This window comes from Copadichromis virginalis, linkage group LG2 (assembly GCF_057382275.1).
Source record: "Copadichromis virginalis isolate Kocher_CV1m ecotype Utaka linkage group LG2, C_Virginalis_male_GT1.1, whole genome shotgun sequence".
In the NCBI taxonomy this organism is placed as follows: Eukaryota; Metazoa; Chordata; class Actinopteri; order Cichliformes; family Cichlidae; genus Copadichromis; species Copadichromis virginalis.
In genome coordinates this window covers 17,981,206-18,007,352 of record NC_140619.1, presented here as the reverse complement: position 1 = coordinate 18,007,352, position 26,147 = coordinate 17,981,206, and the positions used below count along the sequence as shown (strand labels likewise).

At 44.5% G+C, this 26,147-nt stretch overlaps 1 protein-coding gene across 1 annotated transcript; it reads left to right on the top strand.

Moving 5' to 3' along the window:
• The first annotated feature begins 289 nt into the window (after positions 1–289).
• On the top strand, positions 290–16,932 carry LOC146717142 (uncharacterized). The gene is made up of 4 exons (XM_085472152.1): positions 290–430; positions 15,894–16,066; positions 16,231–16,408; positions 16,785–16,932. The coding sequence occupies exons 2-4, from the start codon at positions 15,899–15,901 to the stop codon at positions 16,919–16,921; spliced, it is 483 nt and encodes a 160-aa protein (XP_085328278.1). The 5' UTR covers positions 290–430; positions 15,894–15,898; the 3' UTR covers positions 16,922–16,932.
• Positions 16,933–26,147: the final 9,215 nt, after the last annotated feature.

The following is a 26,147-nucleotide window of genomic DNA, read 5'->3' as shown; positions in this document are numbered from 1 at the left end:
TCAACCACACCTGTTTTCTTGACAAGATAAGGATGATATTTCCTTTTTTGTATGCTTCATGATGTGTATAAATAAAGCCAGACTGCACCAAGGAGGTGTGTGAGTCTCTCCCTGAGTCTCTCACCCGTGCACGTTTAAAACTGCTCTAAGTGTCTGAGTGATATTTCATTGCATCTGAGTACTTGATAAAAGAATATCTCTAACATTTAATTGGTCCTTCGAGCCGGAGGGACATTGATATTTTTTCAATGCTCCAATAGGAAACCTTCATCAAGTCCTGACGTTGTGAGAAGCCCACGCTGTCAACTCCTCTCCAGGCAGAGGATAAAGTCCAGAAACGTGACGTTCGGGTTCTGGCCAGCGTTCTTATAAGAGGTCCACGACTTCAGGGGTTGATGAAGGAAACCAAAGCAACCACACAATAACTCAGGTGAATATTTAGCACTCACTCACATCTTGCGAAAAACGACTGAGGCAACCTGTGGTCTGTACATAAAATAGTTTCCCGTCAAAATATGACAGCTTAGTAACAGTCTCGTCTGAAAAAGGACTGGTAGAAAAGTTACGCAGCTCGCCTGAAAGAGGGCTTGGAGCAAGCTTTATGTCAAAATACGACAGGATAGTAACATTCTCGTCTGAAAAAGGACTGGTAGAAAAGTTACACACAGCTCGCCTGAAAGAGGGCTTGGAGCAATGTAGAAAGACACAGTGTTGCCCAGAATAATACTCATTACGCGTATGATCTGTTGTTTTACTGTTTTGTTGGTGGAGTAAGTTGATTTTACAGCACATTAAGGAGGCTGAACTACTCCACCGAATTGTTTATCGTTGGTTGCTCGAGTTCTGGTGGAACGGGAAAAGGTTGCGTTTCATCACATAAAATTGACACCGCTTTCAAGGCTAGCTTGAAAGTAGAAGGCCGTGTCAATAGCCTCTCCCATTCCTCGTGCCAGAGAAAGCACCACGGGTGTGTATGTGTGTGTGTGTAAACGTAAATATATCTATGAGCTAATAAAAAATAATAAGAAAGAAAAATGGGTGGCTAGAGAAAAAATGTCCAGGCGCCGGACAAACTGCAGTGACTGATAAAACCCTTATTAAGTGTCTGAGTGATATTTCATTGCATCTGAGTACTTGATAAAAGAATATCTCTAACAATCATTCTCTGTAAGATTAAGCTCAGCTATTGAACGGTGTGTGGAGGTATGTAATAACGACAGGAGAGGTCTCAGTGTCTCACTCCAACTTTATTAACTGACTCTCAGAACTTCACATATAGTGAGCGCCAAAATCTCAACCCCAATACTTCCCTTCAACTTGGGTGTGAGTGGAGCCACCTGGTGGTCTGCCACACATACCCCCCCCCCCCCCCCCCTGAACACACAGTTAGGTCTCTATTCAGTCCAGGACCCTGGGTCTAAGCAAACGACCCGAACGACTGAACCTGGGAGGGAGAGAACAGGCAGAGGAAGGTCCATCCTGTGAATGAGGCTGGTGAAGGTGAGCAGGAAAGGCAGATGGAGGCTCAAACGCCGGTGGTCCGGGGGTAGTCCTGGGGGGAAAACCAGAGTCTGTCAACCCCATCGAAGGAGGGCGGCCACGGCGAGGGGCCTGGGCCGGCACTACATTACTGTCCGGAAGAACATGTGCAGGTTTAAGTCTGTCAACACACACAGTCTCCCTTCGACCTCCAAAATTCAAAACAAAATGTTTCTGGCCCGGTTCAATAACCCTGAATGGGCCGTCATACAGCGGCCGCAGCGGTGTCCTGTGGGCATCGTGCCTGACAAAAACAAACTTAGCAGTCTCTAAAGTCTTTGGAACAAAGGTGTCAGGCACGGTGTCAGGAAAAGGATTTTCGGGCAAGAATTCTCCAGGCACGCGGAGGGGCTGACCAAACACTAGCTCAGCTGGGGAAGCACCGAGGTCCTCCTTAACCGCAGAGCGCAGCCCAAGCAAAACCCACGGGAGGCGGTCAACCCAATTGCCATCCTTTAAGGAGGCGCGAAAAGCAGCCTTAAGCGACCGGTGGAACCGTTCACACATCCCATTAGCTTGCGGGTTGTATGCGGTTGTGCGGTGGACTTTAGCCCCCAGTCCATCAGCCATGGCCGACCAAAGCACGGAAATGAACTGGGGGCCTCTGTCTGACGTAATGTCCGCAGGTGGGCCGAAACGCGAGACCCAGCTTGACAAAAACGCCTTGGCCACCACTGCTGCAGTAGTGGACGCCAGGGGGACCGCCTCCGGCCACCTGGTGGTCCGGTCAACAACAGTCAAAAGGTGCGTAAAACCTTGTGACTGCGGCAGAGGACCCACCAGATCGACATGCACATGATCGAAACGTTTGCCGGGTATGAAGAACGGCTCCAGGGGCGCCTTGGTGTGTTTATGAACCTTCGCACGCTGGCAGGGAATGCACGCCGACGCCCATTCCTTAACAGATTTGCGAAGGCCTGGCCAAACAAATTTAGAGCTGACCAGTTTAACAGAGGCCCGGACCCCTGGATGAGAGAGAGCATGTACCGAGTCAAAAACTTGACGACGCCAGGAAGCGGGAACCACTGGGCGAGGGCGGCCGGTGGAAACGTCACAGACGAGGAGGGGACCACCGTCCTGCACAGGTCTGTCCTCTAGTATGAGGCCTGTCTGGGTGGATTTAAGCGCGAGGATGTCCGGGTCACTGCTGTGATCGGCAGCCATGGCGGAGTAGTCTATGCCGAGAAAGACGGGAGAAACCAGCGCACGGGACAAACAGTCAACCACATGATTGGATTTACCAGCCACGTGCCGAATGTCCGTGGTAAACTCAGAAATGGCGTGCACTCCATGGATCAGAAACCTTGGACATGGCAAACGTCAAGGGTTTGTGGTCCACGTATGCGGTAAAGTGACGACCCTCGAGAAAAAAACAGAAATGACGAGTCGCCAGGTGGAGCGCCAGTAGCTCCCTGTCAAAAACGCTGTAATTGCGTTCGCTGTCACGTAGCGTACGGCTGAAAAAGGCGAGCGGTTGCCAGACACCCGAGATTCGCTGTTCCAGCACTGCACCCACCACTATGTCCGACGCATCGGTGGTCAACGCAATCGGCGCTGAGGGGGATGGGTGGGCCAGAAGGGCAGCATTAGCATTAGAAAACGCTTGGATGCTTTCCGGAAACCAGTCAACGGAGTCATTAGCTTTCTTACCTTTTAACGCCCCATAAAGGGGCTTCAGCAGATGTGCCGCTTTGGGGAGAAAACGGTTGTAAAAATTCACCATCCCCAAAAATTCCTGCAGTGCCTTAACATTCGTGGGACGCGGAAATTCCGAAACAGCTCGGACTTTGTCAGGCAACGGAACCGCGCCCTCGGCGGAAATACGCTGCCCAAGAAAATCGAGAACGGGCAACCCAAACTGGCATTTAGACGGATTAATAATCAGTCCATGCTCCGCCAAACGCTGAAAAACCTGACGCAGATGGAACATGTGCTGCTCCTTCGAGCTGCTGGCCACCAGTATATCATCAAGATATACAAAAACAAAGGGCAGCCCGCGCAAGACCGAGTCCATCAACCGCTGGAAGGTTTGGGCGGCATCTTTCAGGCCAAACGGCATGTGCAGAAACTCGAAAAGGCCGAAAGGTGTAATTATGGCGGTTTTGGGGACATCCTCCGCGCGCACGGGAACCTGGTGATATCCCCGTACCAAATCGATCTTCGAAAATACCGAGGTCCCCGCAAGATGGGCGGAAAAATCTTGGATGTGGGGAATGGGATAACGATCGTTCTCTGTGACATTATTAAGACGACGGAAATCCCCACAAGTTCGCCACCGATCATCAGATTTAGGCACCATGTGTAACGGAGAAGCCCAGGCACTGTTCGAATGCTGCACGATGCCCAGACGCTCCATGGTGGCAAATTCTTCCCGAGCGACAGCCAGTTTGGCAGGGTCGAGGCGGCGCGCGCGTGCAAACACCGGGGGCCCTACTGTAGTTATGTAATGCTCCACCCCATGCTTCGTCACCGTGCTCGAGAAAGTGAGGACAGAGAGTGAGGGAAACTCAGAAAGCAAACACTGAAAAACGTCACCCGAATCTACTGAGTTAGCATGCACGACGGGCTGAGCACCCCGAGTCAAACAGGGTAATGAGGAAAATGACACAGCATCGATTAAACGTCTGTTAGCAACATCAACCAGCAGTCCGTGAGCACAAAGAAAATCAGCGCCTATTATAGGCACAGAGCTAGCAGCAACAACAAAGTTCCACTGAAAGTCACGGTCGTGAAAGCAAACAGTCGCCAACCTTTCACTGAAGGTTTTGATGGAAGAGCCATTAGCCGCTGTTAGCAATGGCCCGCAGCCCTCAGCTAGCCTGTCCGAGCCAGCCGGGGGAAGAAGGCTCTTCTGTGAGCCGGAGTCCACCAGGAAACGCCTCCCCGAGCGTGAGTCCTCTAAGGAAAGCAGCCTTTCCTTGTTGCCAGCAGTCGCGGCTGCTACAGAGTGCTGACATGCCCGTTTCCCTGGGTCTGGAAACTGCAAGGCGGGAGACAGCGCCGTGCCTTCGCTCCAAAACGCTGGTGATAAAAACAAAGCCCCTTTCCGCGGTGCCGCCGTGCAGCGATTCCGGCCACCGTGGACGAGTCGGAGGGCCCCTGGAGCATGGGTGAGGGGGCGGGGGAAAACGCTGGTGAGTCCTGAACAATCGCCTGGACGCCGAAAGTCCTGGTAGCCAGGAGGATGCGATCCGCCTCTTCTGCAAGGGAGCAGTAATCCTTCGTGGCCAATAGCGGGGAGTTGGCAAGGCCAGCGCGGACTGGAGCCGGCAGCTGTCGGAGAAAGAGGTGGGTGAAGAGAAATCCTCCGTCATCCGCGCCCAGCTCGAGAGCGGTGCCATCGCCCAAGCCCGCGAGGGAAAGGAGTTTCTCGGCCCGCTCAGCATCAGAGAGGGAGTAACGCCGCAGCAGCAGCGCCTTGAGGGCGGCGTACTTGCCTTGGGCTGGGGGGTCCCGGAGGAGAGTCATCATGCGGCGGGTTGACAGCGGGTCAAGTGAGGCCACCACATGGTGGTATTTAGTATCATCAGCTGACTCCACGAAGAGCAAACTGAGCTTCTACGTGCACGAACCATGAAGGAGGATCGTGAAGCCAAAAATCCGGCAATTTAAGCGCCACAGCAAATGCAGCCATCGGCGGAGGTGAAAGTCCGGCGGCAGCCGATGCTTCCAGGCTTCGTCGTCGAGCCTTAGCATGTTCGCTACAGGGGTCACCAATGTGGAGGTATGTAATAACGACAGGAGAGGTCTCAGTGTCTCACTCCAACTTTATTAACTGACTCTCAGAACTTCACATATAGTGAGCGCCAAAATCTCCACCCCAACACTTCCCTTCAACTTGGGTGTGAGTGGAGCCACCTGGTGGTCCTCCACAGGTGTATATTTTAAAGTAAAGGCTTTAAAACCAAGTTAGTACAAACGTCACTAATGTCACATAACTTTGCCGACATGTGGCCAACAATATTGTTTAATTTTCTTCGTTATTAAACATTTGCACATAAATAAGTGACATAATATTCAGTACTTACTTTTCACAGTTTACTCTTCGGCCGCTCCGCTTCTGCCGTCTGCGGCAGAATTCTCCACACCGACTGCCGCGCTATGAATTGTGGGATATACGGGACCACGAAGTCTACACTGCCACAGCCTTAAAATTCAGGGAAATGAAGGACGCATTTCAGGGCTGCATTTTGAATTGGGACAGCCTTGGGCGCGCCGCTGTGACGTAATCGGCCTTGAAATGCGTACTTTAAGGCTGCAGACCCTGAATTGGGAGACAGCCGTTGTATGTGTGTGCGAAAGAGTGCTTACCTTAAGAGTACTGTGTGTGTGTGCGTCTATTGGAGCGTGCTTCGGCATCCTCCGTGGGCGATGTATTTCTCTCTTCTAGGTCCCCTGGTAGCCCGCAAATGACTGTATAAAAGATGGACGACGTGACACCGCCTCTTCCCATTGTGCAAAAATGAAGCCAAAATATCCCGCCTGTGGAGGCTGCCTTCTTTCAAATTTGGAGCCAGAGTCTGCGCAGTAGTGACTTGAGGTGGAGCGACTGTGTAACGCTCCCGCCCACACACCCGCTGGATGTGACCGCAAACCCGCCCCTCTACACTTTTTACTTAGCCCAGCAACTCGAGTTTTTTGCTGGTTTATCGCGACTGACGACTTGTTTAATTAAGGTAAATACAACCATGTCACTCTTATAAAAAAGACACACAGCGTATAGTTCTAAAATCACTCTGTTGTTAATTCGTTCGCTAGATTAGCCGCTAGCATACGCACTGTGTTGGAGGCTTGTTGCTAGCTAGTTAGCGATGCTACACACCTGTTACTCTAATAGTCTGTGTTATTGAAGGATTCAGCACTTCTTAGGTTTTTTTTTTATCCATTTTTAGACAGCGATGAGATCAGCTGCACACTTTACAGAGGCCCAGCGTTGCTGTTAATATCAAAAATATAATGCTGTCCTTTGAGATTTTAACATAAGACTGTGAGTGTAATGGATCTAAAACTGTTTAAATCTTCAGAGCCCTCTACAGCCTGGTAACATGGAAACTTTAAAAACATCAGCAGAATGTTTCAGTAGTGTAGTGTAATTTGTTCTTTTCATTTCATAATAGAATCCATATTTTATCAACAGCTACATTCACCCTGGGGAGAAACTAGTGAGGGAGACCATCAGGACCAAGCTGGGTTTCCTGGGTCCAGAGGTTTGGAGAAACTTTTCTTTCATCACAGCTGTCCTGTGCCAGATGTTCTGTTGACCCACTGAGAGAGGCATCGTTTAAGAAACAACAGGAATACTGAAGCTAATTGCATTGATCAAGCAGGACTCATGATCTTCACCAGCAGCTCCCTCACAGGGAAATCTTCTGCATTCCTCCGTAGGCCCACCCCAGAAGATGGATAAACCCAGCATTTCATGAACACTGTGGTGGAGACTTTTGGTTTGTGTAATGTTATAAATACTCGGACACTCCCCAGAGGCTCTGGACTTTTACATAAAGATATTACATTCAGTCCTGTAGAAAGTTATATAATTATGTAGCCTGGGAAATGGTTAGCCACGCAGGACACAATTACTGGGGTTCTTAATGTGCAGTTTTATTGTCAATGACGACTGAATAAACAAAAAAAAAAAGTCCTTTGACCTTTACTTTTGTCAAACAGCGGCCATATGGACTTGTACTGAACATCTACAGCACGAGAGGTAACGTGGCAAAGTAACAGAATAACCTATTAAACAAAGATGCGCCACTACAATACAAGGAATAAAAGAAATGAAATGAAATACAAAATACAAAAATACGGCAGTGGCCTCTGTCTGTGCAGAACAAAATACAAAGAACTAAATCACACAAGGCTCCTTTAAAAAAATGTGGAAGGGTTACATACATGTTTATAAACACTTACATTCCACAGAAATCTCAGCTCACTTGCAATACTGGAGCACACAGATGATCTCGCAGCTTATCCCTTGCATGGAGAAAATGGCCGCTCCACGCTGCACATACAGGTCCTTTGCACCATACATTTAAGAAATACATCATCTTGTTAAAATACTGACGTTTTGCCACTGCACTACAATTATAACAATATGTTTCAATGAGTTATGTGCATATTTAACAATTCCTTACCAACAATTTAACTCCTTCACAACATTCCCGTTCCACATCCACAACAAAAAGAAAAGTAAACAGGAAGTCCCAAGATGCATTTCTTGTTAAGTTTTTTTTGGAAAACTGCAGTTAACCCTTAAGCACTGGCCCCCCCCAGTGACCACAATATGCAACTACACAAACCTATAAAATTAACAGCTTCAAGTGCACACAACATGCAGATAACCAAAGAAATAGCACAAGCAATAACATTAAATTACCCAATAACATTCTTGCCTTACCATACATGGAAACAAAGAAACAACATTTTAAGACCCCTTTTTGAACCTTAAATGGATATTTGTTTAACTGAAATCGAAAATATTATTATTAATTTACCACTCGGCTACATTCTCCCCTGCAATCAGTCAACGCCCTCGGTGACTACTAAACCTCGACTGAATGGAAAATCCCCCCGCAGTGTTGTGTTTTGTTTTGTTTTGTTTTTTTTTCCAAACAGAGCTGCCCCTAGACTTGTTCAAATCTGAGATGCCACGTCAGTGCTAATTGCTACAGCATTGCAGGCAGATTTGGGCAAATGAAACAGGTTTGAATGTGACCCTGCAGTACTCCGCTCACTTTTCCTGACAGCGGAAACAGGCTTAGAGCCTTTGCTACCCTCCACCTCAATCCTGGGCCTGAACTCTGGCCCAATGCAGTCGGAATCAGGGAAGTCACTGCCTCCGCCATCGGAACAAGTCCCCAAGTCTCTCTCTCTCTTAGTCATATCAGTAAAACTTGTTTCAGGTCCCTCTGGCCCGAGACCATCTGCCTGTGCTGACACTGGAAAAATGTCCCTCTCTGACCATAAGGACACTTGTGGCACATCTAACCGAGGTAGACGATCAACTTCCTCAACAATGACAAAATCTGGTTCAAATACCACTGGTTCCTCTCCAACCACTGGGTGAGCATTGGTTTGTAGTTTGGTTTGAGTTCTGGGCTTCTGACCCGGGGCTGCACATGGTCGCAGCTCTGACCTATGAACATTTTTCGTTGGCCCTCCTTCAAAAGGTTCCACAGTGTGTGTGGTGCCTTGGACATCCACTACTTTGTAAATAGTGGGCCCCCAAGCATCCTGGATTTTATGCCTCCCCAAGGGCCGATGGCGAAGAAAAACAAACTGCCCAATGTAAACGGGGGGGCAATGGACTTTCTTGTTTTGAAATGAAATCCGTTCTGCTGCTTTTTGTTCAGAATACTCTCTGGCTCGCGTGTGGGCCTGCTTAAGTCTCTCTTGGTGAACAGAGAGCCAGTTCTGACCGTTGTCTGATACACACTCACGGCCTAACAGTGCATCAACTGGAAGGCGAGGCTCAAAACCAAAAAGAAGATAGTAGGGTGAGTACCCTGTTGTTGAATGAGGAGTAGCATTATAAGCATACACAAGCTCAGGTAGATATTCTGGCCACCTTCTTTTCTTTTCAGGTGGAAGCGTTCTCAGTAAATCATGAAGAGTCCTGTTATATCTTTCACACTGAGCATTTCCTTGTGGTCTGTATGGAGTCATCCTGGTCTTTTTAACACCATACAACTTGCAAAGTTCTGCTATAATCTCGCTCTCAAAATTTCGTCCTTGATCTGAGTGGAGTCTTTCTGGCACTCCATACTTCATAAACCATTCCCTGAGCAAAACCTTAGCTGTAGTGTCGGCTTTCTGATCTTTAGTCGGAAATGCCTGTGTGAACTTTGTGAACACGTCAGTCACAACCAGCACACTTTCCCGACCATCTGATGCTGGTTCAAGGACAGTAAAGTCCACAGCTACTACCTCCAATGGCCTGGATGCCAGAAAGGCCTGCATGGGGCATTAATCTTTGGCTGCGGCATCTTAGACAAGACACACCTTTCACAGTTCTTAACCCAGTTCTCCACATCCTCATAGTAACCTACCCAAAAACACCTCCCCCTTAGCAGGTTCACTGTGCGCTCAATCCCCTGGTGCCCCATCTTGTTGTGGACACTCTCTAGGACCTGACCTTTGAGGCAAACAGGCAAAAGCAACTGCCATACTGGCCCATGGAGGGACTCTGGAACAACCCTGTACAACAAACCTTCCCTTTCCTGAATAAGGTTCCACTGTTTTAAAAGTCGTCTCACCAGGTTGGATAAGGCTGCCCTTTCCTTGTAACTAGGTTTCTTTCCACGATCCCAAAAGGTTCTGAACCCTGTGATGGTAGGATCACTGCCCTGAAATGCTAATAATTCCTCTCTGGTATAGCCTGGGAGCGTAGGAGTATTCCCTTGCTCTGTCACCACTCCTGAGCCTGACTCCCAAGCACGTATCTGTCTCACCTCATAGCATTCAAGACCTTTAGCTACAAGATCTGGTTCCAGAGCAGTCCCTCGCCTTACCAGGCTGCAGACAGGGACACAGTCATCAAATTCTGAATCTGGATCAACCTCCGGCTCCCCTGCAAACTTCTGCCTTGAGAGGGCATCTGCAGCAGCATTCGAACTCCCAGGTCGATACTTCACTTCAAAATCGAAAACTGACAACTGGGCGACCCATCTCTGCTCTACTGCGCCCAACTTAGCCGTTTTAAGATGGCAAAGGGGATTGTTGTTAGTGAGCACAACAAACTTCGAACCGAGTAAGTATCCCCTAAATTTCTCAGCAACAGCCCACTTCAAAGCTAGTAAGTCTAGCTTCATGCTGCTGTAATTACGGTCATTCCTCTCAGCCTGGCGTAGCCGACGACTGGCATAGGCTATGACTCGCTTTGTGTCACCCTGTTGCTGATACAATACCGCCCCTAAACCATTTTGACTGGCATCTGTTTCCAGTACGAAAGGCTGTGTGAAATCAGCAAAACCAAGAATAGGGGCAGAGGTAAGTTTTTCCTTCAACCCCTCAAAAGCTGAACTACACGTGGGAGTCCACATTGCATCAAAATGGCGGCCTGCCCATCCAGATTTCTTTGCACTTAAGCATTTGTTCACCAGGTCATGTAGTGGCCCTGCAGTCTGTGAGAAGCCTCTGATAAACCTCCGGTAATAGCTACAAAACCCTAAAAAAGACTGGAGCTCTTTGGCAGTGGTTGGAACCTTCCAGTCTTTAACAGCAGACACTTTGGATGGGTCCGTCCCCACCCCCTCAGCTGACACTTGGTGTCCCAGGAACTTCACTGTGTCCTGAAGAAAGGCACATTTTTTGAGCTTCACCTTAAGACCAGTTTCAGCCAAGCGTCTGAGTACAGTTTCAAGTCTTTGGAGATGTTCATCAAATGTTTCAGAAAAAACTAAAATGTCATCAAGATACACAAGTAGCATCTGGAAAATGAGGTCACTCATTGTTGCCTGCATGAGTCGCTGAAATGTTGCGGGCCCGTTACACACACCGAAGGGCATCCTTACGTACTCATAAAGGCCAAAAGGGGTTGTGAATGCTGTCTTGGGCCTATCACGTTCGTGCATGGCTACCTGGTGATACCCACTTGCTAAATCTATTGTGGAGAAGAACTTAGCACCCCTCAGCGCATCAAAGCTTTCATCGATTCTTGGGAGGGGAAAAGCATCCCGCCTGGTTTTTGAGTTGAGCTTCCTGTAGTCGACACACAGCCTCAGACTACCATCAACCTTTCTGACTAGCACTATTGGGGAAGCATATGGGCTAGAACTCGCTTTGATTACTCCCTTCCGTAACAACTTGCCAATGTGTTCTCTCACTTCATTGTATTGTGTGGGGGGAATCCGTCTGTAGGGCTGTGTCACAGGTATGTCATCTGTGAGGTGTATTTCATGTTGCACTTTGTCTGTGTACCCTAGGTCTTCATCTTCTGTTGCAAATACAAATGAATATTTTCCTAATAGCAAAGCTAGTTGTGCCTGCTCGTCTGTAGTACCACCAATCTTAAGTTTATGTAGAATGGATTGAACATCTGTGGGTGGTTCAGGCCGCGTGCTTACACTCACTTCATCTGTATCTGCTGAAATTCTCTGAAACTGAACTTTACACAACTGGTCATTGTCTACAGTGTCAACCTCAGTCAAAAGTCCAAGTCTAGTCCTGGGTTGCAACCAGATGTCTTCATCAGACAAGTTCATGACCTGAACAGGAAAAATATGCCTCTCTGATGTTATCAAGGTTGGCACAACTACCAAACCTCCAGGTAAAGGGGCATTGCCAGGTTCAAGAAGCATTAAAGGATCTTTTTCACTGACAGTTTTTAGCCCTTTGGCCATGATGGTAGCCGCAGATGAGGCTGGGACATGGACAGCATCTTTCCCAGCGAGCCTGGCACATGAAAGTCTGTTTGCTACACTAACCGTTTGTACTCGCTGAAAAGCCTGCCTCCAGTTACTGTCAAGGTTACCCTTCATTGTGGTTTCAAACTCTCCATGTACTAGTTCTTGGCACTTTTTAATTACATTCATTCCAAGGAGACAAGGCACAGAGCAAGACTGTGCTGAATCTCTGACTATAAGAAACCCCCTTTCTGGGATTGTCAGCCCCATCGCCTCTACTTCCAGCTCCACATAGCCTACATAAGGTATCTCCAGTCCATTAGCTGCCGTGATCTTCAGCCATTCAAAGGTAGAATGGATATTGGTGTCTTCTGCTGACCAGTGTTCGTTGAAAAACCCCTCTGAGATGGTACTCACTTGACTGCCAGTGTCGAGGAGACATGATACCTCCACTCCCTGTAGTTTGATTTCTACAGTCCTACATTCCCCAACGGCCCTCTCTAAAACTACATCTTTGTTCAGTGTTTTAGTTTGTGAGCCAGTTGCCTCCCCTCAAATTGTTTGGCTCATGACAACCGAGGGCTCCAGTTTTCCTGCCCTATTGGAGACACAGGAGCAGCATCACTAGACCCGAGTTTGATTTGTGGACATATCCTGGCAATATGCCCAACCCCTCTGCACTTAAAACAAATTGGCTGACCATCAGGTGTAAATGCAGGCTGTGGTTTAACTCTTGGCTTGGGGTCTGGGGGAGTCTGTGGGGCACGTCTACACAGTTCCGCTACAGCAGTTGATAGTGCAGTCAGTGCTTTTCCTAATTCTGCTAACTGCTCTCCCTGGTGGGCAACAGCCCGTTGCACTTCCTCTAACACTGAAGGGGGATCGTTGTTCGGAGCTGTTTTAGTTACCGAGCATTGGGCCTCTAAGGCTTCTGATTGAACCATGTGGCTTCTCAACCCTTTCGTGGAATGAGATCAGTAATCCTCCATTTCCCAAAGGAGAGCCTCATCCCTCACCTCTAGCAAACTAGAGTGTGGTTTCTCCCTGACCATTTTCCTTAGTTCACGCCTCAGAGTGGCATTCTTTAACCCTTCAATAAACTGATCCCTTAGGACAGTGTTCTCATCAGATATTGCATTTGTGGACTGTTTTACTACAGAGCTCAGTATCTGAGAAAGTGCATGGGAATAATCACGGAGATCTTCTCCATCTGCCTGCTTACGGTTGTAAAAAGACTGCAGAAGCTGTGTGACACTACGCCTCTCACCAAACGCATTTCTTAGATAGGCGAATAAATCACTTGGCCCAACTGATTGACCCCTCATACATAACCTCACTTCCTCAAGTGCTGGCCCACGCAACAATGAAAGTATAAAATCACACTGTTCCTCGGTGCTCTGTTCTCTGGACCTTGTCACTCTTTCAACCTCTTCAATAAATTCTTCAACAGACCTCCCGTCCTTTCCCAATTCCCCTGTAAAGACTTGGACCTGGCGTTCACGTGGAACACAAATGTATGAACGGTTAAGGGCACGACCAGCACTGTCCCTTTGAGCCCTTGTTTCATCAGTTAATCTGATAAGGTCATCCCTCAACCTCGTCAGCTCCTGAAGCTGGTTTTGTATCTCATCATCTGGAGCCCTACTTGGTCCTGCCGGCTCTAATGGGCCCTGACTGGATAAATCCCCACCACTGGCATTATCCCCAGCATCTGGAGCACTTGACATGGCGCTTCTAATTCAGTCCACAGTCCAAGCTTAAGCATAGATTAGCTATAATAAGGATGCTATGGGAAAAGTCCAGTTCAAGGAACAAGACTAATCTTGTTTGCTGCTATCCGATTGCCAGGTCCAGATGGGTTCTGTCCCAAGCGCCGCACCAGCAACTCTGCAGAATCACCACCTCCGCACGTCCTCCCGCAGTGATGGTTAATCCCTGTAGTCTTCACCACTGCCGTATTTTTTGTATTTTTAATAAAAAGGAAATAACATGCCACTGTGCCGCCAGTTAAAAGTTAGTGAACTAAAACTCTCCTTCTGCTGCACACCCCACTCCTGGTACCAAAATTATGTAGCCTGGGAAATGGTTAGCCACGCAGGACACAATTACTGGGGTTCTTAATGTGCAGTTTTATTGTCAATGACGACTGAATAAACTAAAAAAAATGTCCTTTGACCTTTACTTTTGTCAAACAGCGGCCATATGGACTTGTACTGAACATCTACAGCACGAGAGGTAACGTGGCAAAGTAACAGAATAACCTATTAAACAAAGATGCGCCACTACAATACAAGGAATAAAAGAAATGAAATGAAATACAAAATACAAAAATACGGCAGTGGCCTCTGTCTGTGCAGAACAAAATACAAAGAACTAAATCACACAAGGCTCCTTTAAAAAAATGTGGAAGGGTTACATACATGTTTATAAACACTTACATTCCACAGAAATCTCAGCTCACTTGCAATACTGGAGCACACAGATGATCTCGCAGCTTATCCCTTGCATGGAGAAAATGGCCGCTCCACGCTGCACATACAGGTCCTTTGCACCATACATTTAAGAAATACATCATCTTGTTAAAATACTGACGTTTTGCCACTGCACTACAATTATAACAATATGTTTCAATGAGTTATGTGCATATTTAACAATTCCTTACCAACAATTTAACTCCTTCACAACATTCCCGTTCCACATCCACAACAAAAAGAAAAGTAAACAGGAAGTCCCAAGATGCATTTCTTGTTAAGTTTTTTTTGGAAAACTGCAGTTAACCCTTAAGCACTGGCCCCCCCCAGTGACCACAATATGCAACTACACAAACCTATAAAATTAACAGCTTCAAGTGCACACAACATGCAGATAACCAAAGAAATAGCACAAGCAATAACATTAAATTACCCAATAACATTCTTGCCTTACCATACATGGAAACAAAGAAACAACATTTTAAGACCCCTTTTTGAACCTTAAATGGATATTTGGTTAACTGAAATGGAAAATATTATTATTAATTTACCACTCGGCTACATATTTAAAAATATCTGATCCTCTCTGGTTACTCTGGTATGAATAACTCTGAATTACTTTATGGTAAATAACACACTATCTGCAAAAAACTGTGAAAGAATTCCAGATCACAAGTTTGTAGTTCAACACACAAGTGACGACCTTTGACCTTCATCAGGTTTTATTTAATTGTGTCAGAAAACTCAAACCTGCCCTTCATGCAGCTGAGTACATCAAGTGTTTAAAACGGAAGCTATGCAGGTCTGAGATCAGCAGCTCTGTGAAACACCAAACTGAGGTCCTGTTAATGCTGATATATAGTGACACAGTTACAGGGGTGATTAATCCTTTTGTTTTTTTGTCTTTAACTTTATTAATAAAACAGCTGCAGCTTTCACTATAGCACGTGTGGTACTTTAACCTTTGTATTGTTTTCATCAGTTCGTTTTGCAGTTAACATGTGAACATGTTGGATGATCTGTCTGCTGTCACTGGGTGGTGCTGAGGTCTGAATCTGAGGGCAGCTCCTGTAATCACAAAGAGAACAGAACCATCAAACTCAAATGTAAATTTTATCCCTCAAAATTGAAATAAAGCTGATTCTTCTGTCCTCACACACTCAGGATCTGAAGTTCTTCTCTTACAATTTTTTCAGTATTACAGTACACTACAGTACTTTAATCCATAGTTCCTGATTAATGAGGAGTTACTGAAGCACAAGCTTTTAAAAAAAACGTTACTGTCTTTACAGATGTGGCAAGAGACTGAAAACATGCTGTTGTTTGCACATATTTAATACTCAGCTCTGCACAGGAGCTGCAGCAGGGTGCGTCCTGTTGCTTTTACAGTATAATACTTGTAATAAAAGTACAGTAACAGTAATTAGTGACTGAGTAGTCCGGGGCGTTTCTCTTGATTTCTTTAGACAGGGTAAATTCATTCACCTGCACGGATCAGCTAAATTTAGCTTACTTAAAAAAAATTATCTTTTTCTGTCAGACCTGATGAGAGCTGTTAACGAACTCCGTGAGGAGGTCAGAGCCATCCGCAATACTGGCTGCAATGAATCGGTAGATGCTGGGGTACTGCCTCTGGATTTGCCCTTGCACAACATTGAGGAGCTAAACAATGCAGAGGCATCTCTTCAATCACAAGAGGCAAATAAGGCAATGGTAAGTATATAAAGGTTATGTACACTTTGTAACTATAAAGTATAATAGCTGTCAGATGTGATTTAAATACATAAAGACGGCCTGTTGATTAAAACACACAAGCACTTGTGTACACATTTAAGACATGAGACACGCTAATTCCATCTCTTAAAATGTGTCTATAGGTGAGACGCTTTGCCTTGATTGGAGGGACCACATTGGAGGTGCGAGTCCGCCGTGTAATGGCTTATGCCATTACAAACCAGCTGGCCTCGGTACTAAACTGGGCAGGGAAAAAAACCAAGGACCAGACAAAGCAAAAAATGGCATTTAAAGATACAGTGCTCTGCAGATGCATATTTGGTAAGCTTTACCGTTTTTTTGCTATATTACTTTGTCTTTCTCAATAACAAGACTTTCATGTCCGGTTAATCTGGAGATGGAGTCTTTGGTCTTTGGCTTGTTTAGTCCTCGGGTTGTAGTTTGTACAGCCCGAGGACCCCATGTTTATTTTGTTTTAAAGGATACACGGCACACCATGCTAAGACTTATCACTTTTTCCGCTCATAGCTCTTTGGGAATCAAATGCAGCAGTTTGTAGATTTACGCCTGGTGACTTTCATGTTTATCAGCCTAGGAGTTTACATACTTTCTCCCCGCTGAAGACAGTTAAAAAGAGCTTACTCATGTGCTCTAATTCACTTTTGTGTGTGTGTGTGTGTGTGTATTTTTGTCCTAGATGGCCTGACGCAGCAGTTAGGGGCAAACTCTATGTCCGAGTTTGTCTTTGCACAAGCAGTGCAGAAATGGCTCCGATACGCTTCAGATCGTTTGGGTGGCGCAGGACGCACATCATGCATCCCCATCCCAGAGTAAAAATTACAAACTTCTGTGAAACATATAAATGTAAATAGGAAACTGTCTTTTAATAAAGTATTCAGCAAATGAAACATGCCTATTGTCCTTTTTTTGTTTAGTTTGTTTCTCTGTTACATCACATGCAATGCTTTCTTATTTTAGGATATTAATATTGACATGATACATTGTGAGACATTTGGGTTTTTTTTTATTTATAAAGGGTGTCCAATTTGAGGAATAAGTACAATTATGTGTTTAGGTGGTTTAACTATTGATGGAAACATGCAGTAGTTTAGTATTGGTTAAAATACCTATAAAGAGAGGTAGATTTCCAGTCATGATTTAACTTTTGCTAGACGACTCAGACACACATGTTTATGGCTTCATCTTATAGAATTCAATATCCCCGTGCTGGGCAAACAGGTTTTGCAGCTGTTTGAGCTAAGATTTTCAAGTTATTCACATAATGAAAACTTATACTTTGTTTCGGGCGAGTTTCCCATTCAAATGCATGTAATCGTCAGAAACGCACTGTCTTGACGAAATAAAGCGTTTTTGTACAACTTCATATAAATAGCTGTAACTTTTGATAGAAGATTCAGATATACGTATTCATAGCTTCATCTTATAGAATTCAATATCCCCGTGCTGGGCAAACAGGTTTTGCAGCTGTTTGAGCTAAGATTTTCAAGTTATTCACATAATGAAAACCTATACTTTCTGTCGGACGAGTTCCCCATTCAAATGTATGTAATAGCGAGAAACCCCCTGCTTCAGGACACCTACACCAGGAGATGCCGGACTAGAGCAGCGCAGATACTGAAGGACCCGTCCCATCCAGGCAACAAACTGTTCCAACTTCTGCAATCTGGTAGAAGGTTCCGCATCTTCCGGGCAAGGACAGAGAGACTCAAGAGGAGCTTCTATCCCCAAGCCATCCGTGCCCTAAACACACACACCCGCCCTCTCACATCATCTATAATTGACTGAGACAGGACTCTTCCAGACACTAAACCAAGGCACAATGTACACTTCAATTCCTTTAATTTTAAATATGTTTATATTGTCTATCCTGTAAAATAGTCAGATGTCTATTCATATTAATGTACAGAATTCAGAGTTCCCCATTCAAATGTATGTAATAGCGAGAAACCCACTGTCTTGGTGAAAGAAAGCGTTCTTGTACAACTTCATATAAATAGCTGTAACTTTTGATAGAAGATTCAGATATACGTATTCATGGCTTCATCTTATAGAATTCAATATACCCGTGCTGGGCAAACAGGTTGATAGGTTTGTAGCTTGAACCTATCCGCTGGAACGTTGAGGACAATATAATTACACAGCAAAGCAAGACACGAGTAGGCAAAGTTCTTCATGTTTCTCGTGCACGGGAGAGAACCGGACAAACGCCATTCCTTCGCTTGACCCCAGTTGCTCTCGTCCGTTCTCCCGTAACACTGCTCTTTTATTGAGGTTACATGATATGAATATGCATAGGTTCATTAACATATGACGTCTACATACACACAAAGAGTACTTTGCCTGTGTGTGTGTGTGTGTGTGTGTGTGTGTGTGGTCAAGATGTGACCCTGTGAAGACTCCCCAAAGCTGGTGCCAGGAGTCTAGGGCTCCATCTGAACAAAAGGCTCTTATACTTAAAGAAATACACGTGTGCTTGCTAAACCATATATCAGCAAGAGAAGATACGACCTCTCCTAGGAGGTGTGTGATCTATGCCAGAACACTCTGTAGAGGAGTGAACGCACTCCCCTCTTCATGCTACACAGAGTTGTTACAGACCTCCTAGGATGAGACATTCTTTCAATCTACAAATGATTATACACCTCTAAGCATATATGGTTAAATATTTCTAAGCATAAATGACAATCAACAATACAAAACCTAACATTCCCCCCTTTATTGACCTTTATGCTAGAAAAGTTCCCAGGTATGAATACCTCATGTCTGATAGTTTCAATGCAAACATTTTTATACTCAGCCTATGTCAAATCACCCTAAATTACTGAAAAAGTACACAGTTTAACAAATGTATTAGCAGTTATCCCATTCCTCATTGATCTCATCCAATGGCAAACTGCATCCTACAAGCAAACAAAGAAATTGTTAATTTAACAGTTAAAATAAGAAAGTAACATTTTCAAAAACATCTCAGCTTGGTGGTGCTTCCTCCGGGTGTGCAAATCACATGTCTCTCTGCAGAGTGGTTTGAGTTCTGCAGGGCATCATGAATGTCTCTTCCAGTTGTTTCCATCACTGTCCATAGTCCAAATGTATGTAGAATAAACATTCAAACATACCAGTTGGTTTTGTTGTTTGTCAACATGGGTCTCAGCTATCTCCAAAGCTGCAGACCTCTCAGCACTCAAGTTTTATGGCCTCTACCAACCCCATCACCTCACTTCAGGCCTTCGTCTTGTGAGGGGGATATTTATGAATCCTCCACTGTCCACGCTCTGCAGAAAAACCTCTCTGTGGAAAGGGTGCTGGGTTCAGTTATCTTACTGCTGTTATGATCCCAGCAGCCTTCACAGTGTCATCGTATGCACAGTGCAGTGGCACAGCATTAGGTGATGTTCATAGGAAACTGCTGTCATCACCACCATAGCTTCTGGTTCCTGTGCTTTCACAGAATCATGATGTCATCCTTAGACTCCCTCTGCGTTGTCGATGGAGCTTGGCATGCTCACCTCATCCTTCAGGTGCCCGTCCGTTGTCCACAATCTCCTCTGTTGGCCTCTGGAAATCCCCCTTGGCACAGCTCTCATTCCAATGCAGTTTCATGGTCCTTGCTGTGGCTCCAAGGTCTGATCTCATGATGGGCCCCGACCAGCTTGACCTTTGACCTCAACCACTGCCTGGGCTGTCAGCTATGCCTGGAATGGTTCTCGCTTCTCACTGGGCCTCTGAAGATTCCTCAGGAGATTACTGCTGTACCTGTATTTCCTTGCCAGGAGGAAAAACTTCTATTTGGAGAGCATGTCAACAATCATCAAACCACATTCTTTAGTTCAGTGAACTTCACTTATAGGCCATCAAAGCCTCATCTGAACATGGATGCACCACTTGCATAGGTTTAATACCTGTAAATAAACGGTTAATCACACAAATCACTGCAACAATAATAGAAAACATTGTTTAATGTTAATCCTTGGACTCCACCTCTTGACGCATGGACACTCCCACGCGTCAACTCATCAAACCTGGATCCCTGTCTTAAAGAAAAAGGTTAGCTAGATCATGTCCCAGGCAACATCAGGGCATCTCCGCTGGAGTAGCTCCGTAACCCTGCAATAAAAGATATTAGTGTGTCTTGCATATTAAGTTTGCTTAACACCTTGCTCTCCCAGGAGCCTGCATACACACCATCATGGCCTGGAAAGCAAAATCTGGAAGTGAAATCAAACTTCATACCTGTAAACAATTGTATCATAAGAGCAATAAGCATTCAACATCAGCAAGACAAGTGTCATGTGCAGGTTTTCTCAAATCAGTAAACTACAACTATTACCCTAATTTGCCTCAGACATGGATCATCCCATGTACTCAGTCAACATTAATGTAATCGGTGACTTCCCTTAAGCAAAGTCACTCCACTCATATATCACTAGGAGCTTCAAAAGTGGCCAGCTAATGAGCTCCATATTAAACTTTTCCATAAACACTGCATCTCCTATTTGTTTTTCTCATGTCACTTGTCCGCTTCTGCCGAATCCTCTACATGCAGTCATAGAAAAACAAACATTAGCAATACACAGTGACCATCGTTGGTCAGACGCAGGTCGACAGGTTCCAGGGGTGCCATAAAAAGACCATAAAGCTAGCCATCCATAGCTGTGGAAAGAAGTGACACTAGTTTTCAACACAGGAAATTTCTCACATGTTATTCACATTGTCAAAGTAACCTTCACATTTTCCCAACAACACAGTGTAACAGCATCACCACTCATAACCTGTAAACACAGTTTCCTTCACACATAAACCCAGAAATCCTGTAGTAAAAAAAAACCATCAACCAGTTGTCCTGGTATAAATCACATGAAGAACTGAAATGCTGTAGAAAAGAAATGCAAAAGTTAGCGCTGCGCAGATGTATACACACTTTCTCACAGTTTCCTCTGTGAGCAACACAAGGTAGTGAATAACACCCCTGGTAGATGCACCGACACAGAAAGTGGCACTTAAAAGGTTAAATGATCACGCAACCTCGAATGTTGCTGTCATCTTTCTGCTCCTGTAAAAGGAAACACACATAGATTTCATCTGCACCTTTGTCAGGTGGGGGTTAACTTCGCACAGTCGTGTTACATCAGTAAAGTCTTGTCAGCTTTTGTCAGCTTTTACCAGTCAGTCAGTTTTTTTTCTCTTTCATTCATTCATTCATTCATACATTCATTCTTTCTTTCTTTGCTGATAGTGGAACCCATTGTTGCATTTAGTTTCCACTCTCAGCAAAATGACGTCATTTCAAAAAGAAAAAGAAGAACTTTAGCTTGGATTACATCGCTGAATCCTTTTTGGACAGGAACTTACTTTCTAATTGTCCCAAATAAGTGGCTTTCTCCTGAGCCCATTTTAATGTGGAGAAACTCACTTGTAACAATTTCCTCGACGACGTGTCGTACAGCGCTTTCTGTTCTAATCGTGCAGATCTGCTCAAATGACAGAGATTATCAAACAAAACTTTCAGTGCACTGTGAAAGTATCAAAATAAAAAGGCCTTGTTAAGTCATGACACAAGCTCCTCATCTCAGGAGGGTAAATCATACCATTAGCATGGTTTATCATACCATCATACTAATTGGCAGGCTCAACTTCACAACAAAAGAAAAATCATCAGCTAGATTAACTCCAAACCAACCATCAGCTGCACAACACACAACATAAGCCTAAAGTCTTATTATAGTATTATAGTATTATTATATTATTATAGTATTATATAGTCTTTAATCCCCAGGTCTGTGCTTTTCACTCATTTAGGCCACAGATCTATTTTATTCAATCTTCCTTTTTCTTTTTCCGTCATCATAAAACATGTGACATGTTGTCATGAACTTCACAAAAGAAGTTTGTTCCGACGTATTCAGAGTTGTGTATCTAGGTACAGGATTCACTCGCACATCAAAACAGGAAACTCAGTGTTTTAGAGTCTCCACTCAACACACAACAAACTCCAACACATCCCATTCACTCGTGCTAGAATTCAATCACCTTTCATTAATCTAAGAACGATCAACTAATTTGCATATCAGCTATTAACCCACTAAGATGACAGGGCAACAGAAATGTATGTTCAAAATGTATCCCAAAAGACAATTTCCCTCATACAGTAAATTACTTGTGCTGCATCAATCAAGCAGGAAGCATCTCCCAATTTACTATATCAACAACTAAATTTATTGTCTGATCACTGGTTGGTCAAACCAGAATCTTTTTTCCCACGAAAGTTAAACTGTTGTCCTGCAACCCAGAGAGTCAATTTTTTGCATTGGATAAATTCAGCATTTGATAACAAGTGTCTGCTAAATTGACACTATTTTAACACTGATGAAAGTTAACAAGCTTGTTCTTAAAGCTGCCTTTCCTACACATTTCTCTGCTATTATTTGATCATTTCTTAACTAATGTGCTATGAGTCCACTGGTTTTTGCATCACACTAAGTGACTTGGACAAGATGATAAACAGACTCACACGCTTAAGATGTTGTCTAATATTCATGAGTTATTTTGTGTTTGGAAGTGTTAGTAGGGTTAATGCATGTTCTGCTTGTGTGTGTGATTTTGTATGTTTCTTTTTTGCAGTGTTTCAGACTCCTTCTCAATTTTCCAACTTAAGCAGTCAGTTTTCTTTTCCCCAGGTTTGCTAACCCAAATTTTGATTTCCCACATTGAATAGCAAAATTCCTATGTGTTCTCACCACTCCTCTCTGTTGTCTGTTGTCCTCTCACTCTGTTATCCTCTCCCACTTCAACAGTCCAATAGCCGGCAGTTCTCCTTCAGCTTTGTCCTGTGTTCCACTGTCTCTTCTTGCCATTTTACTCCAAAGGTGGCAAATGTCAAACTCCAACAGTCTCCTCAGTTCTCCTCAAAAGTTTTCTTCACATGCACAGCTTGTTGGAAACACAGTGCCATTCATCCGATCAGTCAGGATGATGAGTTTGCTCTTCTTCTCTGATGCTGTTTGTCCACACTGCTGCTGCTTGTTGGGACTCTTTGCTCAGGACTTTGCTGCTGTCTCTTTATCTGCCATGTTATTGCTCTTTGGAGCTGCATTCCTTGTCTTCAGGGAGGAGTGAGAGCTTGCTTGTGAGGTTGAGAGACACATGGCGCTGTAAATAAGTCAGCCAGAAACTTGGCCTGCATGTTTCCAATGATGTTAAACTATAACTTTCTTCCGACCGCTGCATGTGGAAAATTGATTCAGGTCTGCTTTTCACCCGAAAGTGACAAACTGAGACATTTTCATTATTATCATCACTGCTTAATCAACACACATCTCTCTCTCTCTCTCTCTGTGTTTTTGTGAACAGTCCTTTCTTAAAAGCAGAAAATGAAATTGTAGTTGTTTTTGGCTGATCAACACAAAAACTTTTTCCTATGATTATTTTTCATCTACAATATAAATTCTTTCTCTTTTTCACTCTTTTTTTTCTTCTTTACAATAGCTGGTGATCTGCAGAATCACCGCTCTCACAATCAGAGGCAATTACTTTTACACAGCGCACAAAGACACTGTGACATCAGACGCATTCACACTCACTTTTTCATCTGCATAAATAAATCATATGGCTGATGATATGTGCCATGGTGATCCATATGTATGATCACAAGTTTATTTAATTATTTTTCAACCCACCAAAACAAATAAACAGAAACATGATGCTGATGCTATGAATAGTGGCAAAGTCTTGCACTTTCATATTCAATTCAGCTTCTCCATCATGTACTGTTAGATGTTTCATACAGGGTTCAGCATATTAGTTGTTTTCACAGGTGTGCTGTATATCTCAACAATGGCTCATACTAAGATGACAGTCTTTCACACAGGTCAAGTGCCTCTATGCACTTCATTAGTTTAAATATTTATCTATATCACTTCACCTCATATGTCATTGTACTAAATTTGAGCAACCCTAAGCTTAATGCAGATTGCTTTTAACAATTATCCACCTCAATTAAATCTATGGTCTGGCACACAGGCTGTTGTCGATCAGGGCAAGCTAAAGAATAAACATTTTGTGTCAGCAAGGGGGTGGGGGAAAGCCATTCACCAGAGCATATCTTAAGAGCTGCTGATGTGGGCTGGCCCTCTCCACACACTCTTCAAGGCTGGTGTGTTTTCTGAAAACTTCTAACATTTGAATCTCTTCCATTTATAAACCTGCGATTAACCGCACGGCTCAGGTCTGCGTGAAACCCGCGCAGCTAAGGAGCCGTCGCTCTTTTTTATTTAAAGTCCACCATAAACGTCTGTCACCCTCTGACACACTCTTGGTTGCTTAGGAACCCATGATAACAACAACAGTCGGTGTCACAGGCCACGTGTTCTGCTCCGCACACACTCACACAACAACAACAACGACGACAACAACAACGCAAAATAGGCCTATTGTCCAGCACATTCTGGACCCTGCAGAACTTCTCAAAGTCCCACAAAGCGGCGGAGAACTCACCTCTCGCTCCACAAAGCAGCAAGGTACTCACCTCTCGCTCCACAAAGCAGCGAGGAACTCAGTTATCGCTCCACAAAGCAGCGAAAAACTCACTTATCGCTCCACAAAGTAGCGAACTTCTCAACGCCTCACACAGTGGCGGAGACTGCACAACCACACGGTTATAGAGTCGGGCTCTTTAAACTTACTCGGTGTTGCTTAGCGTGTAATATAGCCTCGAATCCCGCCAATCGCCATTCATGGAGGAGAAAAGACAGACAGTTAATCCACAGGAACTTCCTGGCTGACATCAGTCTTTCAACGTCCCTCTCCTCCCCTCGGTCAATATCGACTCCAGGGCTCCGGCTCTCGAAGGACCAATTAATGATAGGTTTGTAGCTTGAACCTATCCGCTGGAACGTTGAGGACAATATAATTACACAGCAAAGTAAGACACGAGTAGGCAAAGTTCTTCATGTTTCTCGTGCACGGGAGAGAACCGGACAAACGCCGTTCCTTCGCTTGACCCCAGTTGCTCTCGTCCGTTCTCCCGTAACACTGCTCTTTTATTGAGGTTACATGAATATGCATAGGTTCATTAACATATGACGTCTACATACACACAAAGAGTACTTTGCCTGTGTGTGTGTGTGTGTGTGTGTGTGTGTGTGTGTGTGTGTGTGGTCAAGATGTGACCCTGTGAAGACTCCCCAAAGCTGGTGCCAGGAGTCTAGGGCTCCATCTGAACAAAAGGCTCTTATACTTAAAGAAATACACGTGTGTTTGCTAAACCATATATCAGCAAGAGAAGATACGACCTCTCCTAGGAGGTGTGTGATCTATGCCAGAACACTCTGTAGAGGAGTGAACGCACTCCCCTCTTCATGCTACACAGAGTTGTTACAGACCTCCTAGGATGAGACATTCTTTCAATCTACAAATGATTATACACCTCTAAGCATATATGGTTAAATATTTCTAAGCATAAATGGCAATCAACAATACAAAACCAAACACAGGTTTTGTAGCTGTTTGAGCTAAGATTTTCAAGTTATTCACATAATGAAAACCTATACTTTGTTTCGTGCGAGTTCCCCATTCAAATGCATGTAATAGTCAGAAACGCACTGTCTTGGCGAAAGAAAGCGTTTTTGTACAACTTCATATAAATAGCTGTACCTTTTGATAGAAGATTCAGATATGCGTATTCATAGCTTCATCTTATAGAATTCAATATCCCCGTGCTGGGCAAACAGGTTTTGCAGCTGTTTGAGCTAAGATTTTCAAGTTATTCACATAATGAAAACCTATACTTTGTTTCGTGCGAGAACTCCATTCAAATGCATGTAATAGCGAGAAACGCACTGTCTTGGCGAAAGAAAGCGTTTTTGTACAACTTCATATAAATAGCTGTAACTTTTGATAGACGATGATAGACGATTCATATATGCGTATTCATGCGTATTCAATATTCCTGTGCTGGGCAAACAGGTTTTGCAGCTGTTTGAGCTAAGATTTTCAAGTTATTCACATAATGAAAACCTATACTTTGTTTCGTGCGAGTTCCCCA

What these genes read in the sequence shown, in the direction of transcription:
- LOC146717142 (XM_085472152.1), top strand. Translation starts at nt 15,899, where the DNA reads ATGAGAGCTGTTAACGAACTCCGTGAGGAGGTCAGAGCCATCCGCAAT. An exon ending in AAGAGGCAAATAAGGCAATG is followed by an intron (nt 16,067 to 16,230) that starts GTAAGTATATAA and finishes ATGTGTCTATAG; the next exon opens with GTGAGACGCTTTGCCTTGAT. An exon ending in GCTCTGCAGATGCATATTTG is followed by an intron (nt 16,409 to 16,784) that starts GTAAGCTTTACC and finishes TTTTTGTCCTAG; the next exon opens with ATGGCCTGACGCAGCAGTTA.